The sequence below is a fragment of the Mustela lutreola genome, chromosome 5 (genome assembly GCF_030435805.1).
Source record: "Mustela lutreola isolate mMusLut2 chromosome 5, mMusLut2.pri, whole genome shotgun sequence".
NCBI classification, from domain to species: Eukaryota; Metazoa; Chordata; class Mammalia; order Carnivora; family Mustelidae; genus Mustela; species Mustela lutreola.
The window spans coordinates 153,813,012-153,822,079 of NC_081294.1; the positions used below are offsets into that span (position 1 = coordinate 153,813,012).

General features: G+C 41.9%; 1 protein-coding gene across 1 annotated transcript; it reads right to left on the reverse strand.

Moving 5' to 3' along the window:
* Positions 1–3,308: 3,308 nt before the first annotated feature.
* On the reverse strand, positions 3,309–8,727 carry LOC131831215 (olfactory receptor 2Z1-like). Its single transcript, XM_059173385.1, has 2 exons — positions 8,660–8,727; positions 3,309–4,266 (listed from the first exon to the last, which is right to left on the reverse strand). The coding sequence occupies exons 1-2, from the start codon at positions 8,725–8,727 to the stop codon at positions 3,309–3,311; spliced, it is 1,026 nt and encodes a 341-aa protein (XP_059029368.1).
* Positions 8,728–9,068: the final 341 nt, after the last annotated feature.

Consider the following 9,068-nt stretch of genomic DNA (forward strand, 5'->3'; position numbering starts at 1 on the left):
ATGTAATTGTAACTGCACATTGATTGTACATTGTAATAATTATAATGTTGTTTGTTTTGGAAAGGATTTGGTCATTTTTAGGTACTTTGGTCACTTTCTCCTGAGTTATCACTATCCCTCTTCCATTTTCTTCTCAGGCAAAAATGTTTTCTACTATGCTAGCATCTGCCCTCATTGGTCCTGAAATTTAACTTTGAGCTTCTCCACTTCATTTTGGTATCTTTTGTGTCTAACAGAGCTAGGCTTCACTATGTCACTTTGCAAATATTCCCTGATAAGTCATCTTTAAAATCTTTCCATTTTCATGCTTTCACACTTTCTTTCTTTTCTAATAAAAGAAAGAAAACAAATTGTGGCCTACATTATAGTTGGAAATGCTGAGATGTGTATTTTCTCAAGTAAGTTCCAGGTCTGATTGGAGTTTGTCATTTTTTACACGTGGAAATCAAATTCTCACAGATACTGATCTTAAAGTCCCTGTGTTGCCTTCTGATGTGTTCCCTACTGCACTTGAACCTACTTGTCAGCAAGCTTTTTCCTGGCATTCCAGCTATCTGGAGACCCACAATAATTTCTCTTCTGCCACAAAAAGGGCCTGCTCTCTTCCTGTCATGTTTGCTTTGTGAAAAGATGTGAGGACTAAGTTCACAGCAAGTGCCAGAAAACACAGAAGAGTCACTTAATTCCATGATCATGAACTTAAGTTTCCTTCTCTATTGTTAATTTGCCCTTCTCATTTGCTGGCTTCTACCTCTTGTACAGGAGGTCTGCAGGAGCTCTGACATGACTACACGTCATGTAGCCAATAAGAAAGAGTGGAAGAGTGTGATCCTGCCTGGATGTCTAAGGGCACTGCTGGGAGGCACCATTTACACTTATGGTGCACTGGCCACACCTTAGGAACATAGCCATACCTAGCTGCTTTGGTGATTGGGAAATAGATTTATTTCAGGTGGTTTCACTCAGTTAAAATTGGGTATATTTTTAAAGAGGGTAAAACTGGATATTAGAGAACAACTTGCTCCCTGTGTCACAGGAAGGATGAATAGACAGATTATCTCAGCCATGTCCTTTTTCAAAGCTTACCCACCTGTTTAATGAGCATGAGGTCAGATGTATTACTAATTGTAAATTATGGCTTTCTTCTTTATTTGGGTAAGTGCTAAGAAGTCAAAGGACGTGTAAGGTCAAGCTTATGGAGCATGAGGTAGGGGATTGTGGTGGTGAAGGTATCCTGTTCTGGAATCAGATGGTGGGCATGTATTTATAACATTTTGGCCACATAGCCCCTTGGAATAGAACTCACTCTTTCCTGAGTAAATTCCTTCTTTGGAGAGAGAATGTGGTGGAAGTATTTGGGTGAGAATGCAATTCCTTATTGCATTCTTGATTTTTATTTTTATTTATTTTTTAAAAAGATTTTATTTATTTATTTGACAGGTAGAGATCACAAGTAGGTGGAGAGGCAGGCAGAGAGAGAGGAGGAAGCAGGCTCCCCGCTGAGCAGAGAGCCCGATGTGGGGCTCGATCCCAGGACCCTGGGATCATGACCGGAGCAGAAGGCAGAGGCTTTAACTCACTGAGCCACCCAGGCACCCCTGTTCTTGATTTTTATGAAGAGTCAGTTTAGAGAAAATTAATCCAGCTGCAGTAAAAAGGATGCAGATTGAAATTTAAGGATGACTCTTGACCTTTGAAGATTTTTAGGGATGTCTTAAGAAAACAGGAAGTGATTTTAGCATCACTTCATAGCATCACTATGCTTGTCACTTTCTATAATCAAAGGCTTGGATGATAAAGTTTGGTCTACTCAGAGGTACAAGACTGCAACCAGGGACTGTTCTTTTCTCCCTCCCTGCCTCCCTGCTGCCTTCTATGTTAGATGGTGATACATGTAAGAGCAAAAAGGACTGCTAAAAGGATTTCAGGGGAGGTTAGGAAGTGGAGTTGGTGGCATGGTGACATTTTTGTTTATAGACACATCCTGGAAGAACAAGCTGTGGTTGTTCACGTGGGGTGGGGTGTGAAAGAAGGCAGGGAGCTCTGTTTGGAAATTCCTGCATCATCCAAGTAAAGAAGGACTGTATCTTTGGATTATAATTGTAGTAGTTGCATCCCCAAGGATTGCATCTCATGGAATCATAAGCATTTAGTGAGGGATTAGATGTGGGTGGTGACAGAAACCTGATGACCTGGTGAAGCGTTCATTCAGTTAGCAGCGCTGAAGGAGATATCATGACTTTGTTTGTTTACATGATGAATTTGAGACTAATATCCAGTGTAGGTTTTGAGATGGAGTTGAGTGGTGAAGAGCTTGGAGGAGACATGTCATGGCCCATAATATGTATGGCAGACTTTGGTGTTAGGTAGCAACTTGAAACCATGACCGTGAATGAGAGAGACTTGAGAGACTGTAGACTGAGAAAAGAAGGGTCTAGCACCAGGTTATCACTTAATGTGAAAGAGTGAGCCAGAGTAGGAGAAAAGCCAGAAATGTGGTGTCACTACCAAAGGAAGGAATATTTTCAAGAAGGAACTAATAATGCTGTTGGGATTAGGTAAGAAATGTTCTTTGGGCTTGTCCATTCATTCAACAAATATTTATTGATGAGGGCACAATACTAAAAGTTAAAGCCTCAAATACCTTGAATTGTACATTCTAATGGGAAAAAGAAACATGGAGTATGCAAATTGATTTAGAAAGAAATGGTGGAATGGGGTGAGGATATATTTTGGACAGGGTGGCCAATTGCAGGCATCTCTGATATAATCACATTTAAAAGTTTCTAAATGTAGTGCAGGAGAAAGCCATGCAAAAATGTGGAGGAAAGCACTCAGGCATCAGGAAACCTGTGTTGAGAACCACAAGCTAGAATTTTGCTTAGATATTCTGATCAATAGCAAGAGGGCCAATGTAGCTGGAGGAGATGGATGAAGGAGAAGTTTGGGAAAATAGCTGAAGACAAAGGACTTCGGAGATCTTTTGGAGAGAAGAGATGCCCTTGGACATTTAGTGACACAGAGATCATGAGTGATTGCTACTTTGAACAAGGGATGGCTGGAACAGAAGCCAGATTGGAGTTTGTTGAGGTGGGGGATAGGAGTGAGAAGTGGACACTGACAATCTGGACAACTCTCTGAAGAGAAGGGCAGCAGCTGTAAGGGAATGAGGCAGCCTCTCTCACTTGCCTTCATGTAGATTTGGGATTCTTGACTACTCATTTCAGAAGGAAATCCTAGAATGGACTCCTGGAGCCACAGTGACATCCTAGAAGAGGAGGACTCCCCCTCCTGAGTCTTAAGCAGTCCTACCCACCCCACACTTCCCTTATCACCTTCTTCATTGCTCCTGTCACTTCCTTGTTCCTGAGACTGTAGATGACAGGGTTCAGCATGGGTGTGAGGACTGTATAAAAGACAGACACAACATCATCCTGGCCAGGAGAGTGGTAAGATGCAGGTAACATATAGGTATACACGAGGGGCCCATAGAAGAGGTTGACAACTGTTAGGTGGGAGGAGCAGGTGGCTAGGGCCTTCTGACGCCCCTCCACGGAATGCATGCTAAGCACTGCTGCCAGAATGAGGGCATAGGAGGTGGTGATGAAGGCAATGGGCACCAGAAGGACCACCACACCTGTCATAAAGAGGACTTGCTCATAGGCAGCTGTGTTAGCACAGGCCAGCCTCAGCAGTGAAGGTACCTCGCAGAAAAAGTGTTCAATCTTCCTTGAGCCACAATAGGGGAACTGCAGGGTCATTGCTGTCTGGATAGAGGCATTGAGGGACCCTCCCAGCCAGGAGGTGGCCACCATGAGCAGACAGGTCTGACGACTCATGAGTGATGGGTAGTGCAGAGGGTTGCAGATGGCCACGTAGCGGTCATAGGCCATGAGGGCCAGCAGGAGGCACTCAGCAGCCCCAAGGAACATGAAGAAAAACATCTGTGCTCCACAGCCCACAAATGAGATGCTAGTCCAGCCAAAGAGAAAGCCTGCTATCATCTTGGGGACCGTGACTGAGGTGAAGAAGATGTCCAGGAATGACAGCTGGCTGAGGAGGAAATACATGGGTGTGTGGAGCCGGGCATCAGCCCAGATCAGGAAGACCATGGCAGTGTTGCCAGCCATGGCTAGTGTGTAGATTATCACAACCATGCTGAAGAGGAACAGGTGAATCGGGCTCTCATTAAAAAGGCTCGTGAGGACAAAGCTGATGGTGGAGGAGTGGTTCCAGGCCCTTCTGCCTGCCTCCTGCCAAGACTCACTGTGGGGAGGAAGAAACAAACTCACCAATAGCTCAGAAGCATCCACTCTGAGTTAGAGAGGGGTGATGGATGAAAACAGCAAAGAGCAACAATTAAGTAAAGCTGGCACAGGGGCTATGGGAATTCTTTCTCATATTCTTGCAAATTTTTATAGGCTTGGCATTATTTCATGTTGAAAAACCACTATAAAAGACTTGGCATGCAGCCAAAAACATGCTCAGAAGGGAACTTCTAACACAAAATACCTGTGTTAAAAAAGGAGGAAAGACTGAAAACCAATGATCAAATTTTCCATCTTAAAAAGCTAAAAAAGAACCATAGCACATTAGAACACCCCGTGTTTTGTGGAATACACACGCTTAGTAGTGTTTCCAATAATTAAATAAACAAGTAAATATGCACACAGGACAAAATTTCAAAAACAAACACTTTCATGCCAAGTCTAAGCACTTGATCCACAAATATGTGAGTTATGTGGTTCAAAATTCTCATTGTAGATACATGAGATACATGTGATTAATTTTTCTATGAAATAGCTGAGAGGCTGTGACAGTGGCTGACAGGGTACATTTTATCAGTTAGCATGGCTGTGCAGTGCCATCTTGACCTTGTTATCTTGACCCCCAGGTGTCCTAAATATGCCCTTTGTGCTCAGATGCAGTAACTGCTCTTAGGAAGGATTTTGGCAGTATGTTGTCCTTATCCTCATGCTATGACCTCATTTCAATGGATTTGCTATAGCAGTCTATTACCTTAGTAAGAAGATCCCTTATGAACCTGTTTGATAGAGAATAGGCCTCTTTGTAAGCATTAACCTGTGAAATTCATAATACGAGTATGTGAGCCAGTTTTGGTAGTTGCCCCTGGAAGTATCTTCCTTAATGTTCTCCTTTTTCAAATTACTTTTGTTGAGGTAAAGTCAATTTCAATGGATGTCAAATTAAGCTATGATGAGAAAGAAGTCACCCAAAGGCAGTTTTAAGAAAGTATGGATGAGGGGATGAGCTCAGACCAAACACACCACTGCAAGAGAGCCAGCAGAGATCTGCCCACCAGGAAAATTCCCAGACTTTGTGGCCTGCTGGCTTCCTGGGTTTTAGGATCCCAAATCCTAGGGAATGGTTTGAATTCTGGCTCATATTTCTGAGCTCGAGATAACAAATGACTTAAATGGAGAGAATGAAGATAAATAAAATGAATTTCCCCATGTTCCTGAATGAGTTGAGAATATGAGAGAATGTTGGAGCTGGTTGACAAATTGGGTCACTGGGACAGGCCTAGAGGGGTATGTAAGTGTTGTAGAGGTACTGCATGTCAGAGATGTGACAGGCCGTGGCCCTAATCTGCATGTCCTTCAGATTCACCAGCAGAGTCGTGCAATCTATGGGTGATCTGCATTTCCAGTTTCCCTGAAACTAATTTCTAGGCGTGGGCCTTGAGCACCCATGTTTCTTAAGGCTCCCAGGCTAGGCTGACATATGGTCTGAGTTGAGAACCATTGCCCATAGCTTCTGAAGGAGTTTAGAATCCTGTGCTTTCCTAGGTCCCGCAAATAGGAATCAGGTAGCTATGCTAGGAAAAGGTTTTCCTCAATGCTCATCCTGGCATTCCTTGCTATGCCAAGGGACCCATTTTATCTATCACCTTAAACTTCACCATTTCCAGGATGCTCATGCCAGGTTATACAGATTCCTTAGTGATGAATCAAATGTGTTCAGAGTACAGCAGGGCCCATTCCAAAGTTTCTCTCTCGAGCTGAGCACAAGAAGTTAATGCTGTTAAACTGAAACATTCAAGATGAGCTTTTAGTGAAGATGTGATATACTGCATCTGTTTTTATGTATTTGATGATGCTTTGACATCTTGAGGTCTTTCAGTCCCTGGGAAGGGACTGTTCCTCTTAAGGGTGCTAATTCATAAAGATGGTGAACAACTTGCAGTGGCTAATGTCTTTGGTGTGAAAATGAATCAATCCTGAGTACATACCCTGTTCTGCCTCCCTTTATCATTCTGGAACAATATCCCTCTGCCATAATCATTCTAGGGACAGGTTTCAGACAACTAAAGACAATACCTGTGGCTCAAAGCCCACCCAAATGATTCTAACTATCAAATCCTAAACCTGCTCATCTGTTGCCTTACCCAGTCCTTTCCACAAAAATTATGTAAAAGCTTTTGCATATGCTTTCTTCTCATTCATTCTGCCTCCTGACCAACCCTGATGCTTCCTTTCCTCTGGGGCCCTGCATGCCCCCTCCTTTTGGGAACTGTAGAAAATTACCTTTTTTTATGGCAATCATCTCCTGATCTGTTCACTTCACCAAAGCATGACATAAAAAGAGACTAGGTGCATTTGAAAACATTCCCCTGAAGAGAATTGTCTCATGTTTTCCCTGTTTTGTCATTTTGCAGACACAGCTTGTATTGTTTGGTGTCTCAAAATTCTCATAACCACTAGATTTTACAGCTGGAGGAAACCTCACCCATTACCCCAATTTTATCCATACATAGTATGACCCTTGGTCAACAAATTTTTGAACTTCCAGGCCAGATCCCAAATCCTCCTAACTATTCTATAGCTGGCTTCCTCAGGCTTGGCACAACAAATGGATAATTGTTTGCTATAAGAGACTATCCTGTGCATGGCAGTGCATTCAGCAACATCTCTAGACTCTCCCACTAGATGCCAATAGTACTCCCTCCCAGTTGTGACAAACAAAAATGTCTGCAGACATTGCCAAATGTTCCGTGCTGGGAAAAATCACCTCTGACTGGAGACTTTTTTCCTAGGGCATTATTTTCAGTTACTTTTCTTTCCTTTGCTTCCTTTTCCACCAAGGCAAATGAAAGAGAAAAGGAACTCACATGTTTTCAATCTGTAATAATTTGACCCAGAGTTGTCTGAATGTCCTTTGCAGATTTTACCAAGTTCAAGCCATTGTGATTAAAGATCTAGTCTCTGGAGTTAGGTTGCTTGGGTTCAAGACCCAACTTCACTACCTCTATAACTTAGACTACTCAGCTTCAAGCTCCTTATCTCAGAATTGTTGAAATCTGTTGGAGGCATTAAGTGGTTAATACCTGTAGAGTGCTTGGGGTACAGTTAGGCAGGAAGAATACACAGTTTGTCAGCTGCTATTAACACCACGACTCTTATTACTACTTTTATGACCCTGAGCCTCTGCTTATCTCTCTCTATAAAATGGGGTCATGATACTTGCTTCTCAGGGTTTTTGTGAGTATTGAATTAGAAAAATGTTGAGGTTGTGTTTTTTGCATAATAGGTATTCAGTAAATATTAGGATACTTCCCTTCCTCACTTAAGCAAATTAGTTTTGCAAAATAATCATACGGTCGATAATTGTACCCACCTGCAAAGAGCTCCTAGTCTCTCCCATTTGGAGACTTCTCTTCTACAAATTTTATTCTCAGAAAGCTTGGACGGGGTTGTGGTTGTTGTGATGGGGAGGGCTTCTCCATTGAACACCTAGACTGAGTATTACTTATGACTAAGGACTCTGTCCTTTCCTTGTTTTATATTTCTCCACAGAAAACACTTTGCATAGTCCCTGGTCAATGCTTATGGGATGTGTGTGGTGAATAATTGAAAGAAAGCACAACCGCGCCCACATAAACACTGTTACCTAAGTGGCGGGTTTTGGTATTGCCAACTGAGTTCAATAGCCCTTTGTGGGGCTGTGCGTAAGCAACTGTTCTTAGAAATTATTGATTGTCCTGGCACTATTGATTTTTCTTTTCATGGCAGTTTCTAATTATTAACACACACACAGACACACACACATACACACACACACATACACACACACATTTGCATTGCAGTGTATGAAGTACATGTGTGTGCATGTCTCAGAATAATTATTTAGGGTGAATATATTAGGCTGGAGGAAGAGGATATATTTTTCTATTCCTACTACCTCTAGCTTGTGTATCTCTGAACTAGTATGCAACAGGCATCAAAAAACCACTAAAATGAACAAAAAAGGGATCTTTAATGTAAACAACATACTTTATGTTGTCAGGTATTTCTAGAACTAGTCTTCCTTCTCTCTTCTATGATTTATCTGTAATGATATGATATTTTCTATCCCCCTACAGTTTAACTGTTTTTTTTTTTCTTTTTAAAGTAAAGCACAGCCTTGGTTTTTATAATTCAAGAAGTCTCATTTATGGAGAAAGACGCTGCATAAAAACAAAAAACAAAAAACAAAACCCAAAATCAAACAACTGTCATATTGTTAGAGATTTTTAAATGGTGGAAAATTTGACAGAAGTTGTGGAATTACCCATTGTCAAATGTGGGGCTTCATGAATGGGGGCAATGGTTTTAAATTACTTCTCTCTTTCTTGACCTCCCATCTTTCCCTCACTCACCTCACATTGTCCCAGTGTGCAGTTTCCATCAAGACACTGTCTCTTGTTGACTTTTCTCCTTCTTCCATGTCCTTCCAGGGTTCCACGTTGTGGCTCAGAAATGAAACAATCTCTTGGGGAGTCCGTATGGAAGTCTGTGAAAGCTGAGTCCATACACCCATCTCTTTTCAATAAGACACCTCTGAAAGTATCCCATTTCCCCCTTAGAGCTCTGTTTTCCACAGCATGCCTTAACCACCTTTACTATAAATAGGGTGAGCTGCTGCTTGTTTCTTGCTTTCCTTTATCCACTTCAGAATGCTGTGACTGCAAAGCTTTTGTAACTGAATTTGCCCTATTTTCTTACCCAAAGAGTATGATTGCAGTCCTTCATAGATCAGTGCTCATGATGTTTTTGACACTTACAGGA

Coding starts and splice junctions, on each gene's coding strand:
- LOC131831215 (XM_059173385.1), bottom strand. CDS start 8,727: ATGGAAGAAGGAGAAAAGTCAACAAGAGACAGTGTCTTGATGGAAACT. Junction 4,267..8,659: donor GCACACTGGGACAATGTGAG/GTGAGTGAGGGA, acceptor TCCTCCCCACAG/TGAGTCTTGGCAGGAGGCAG.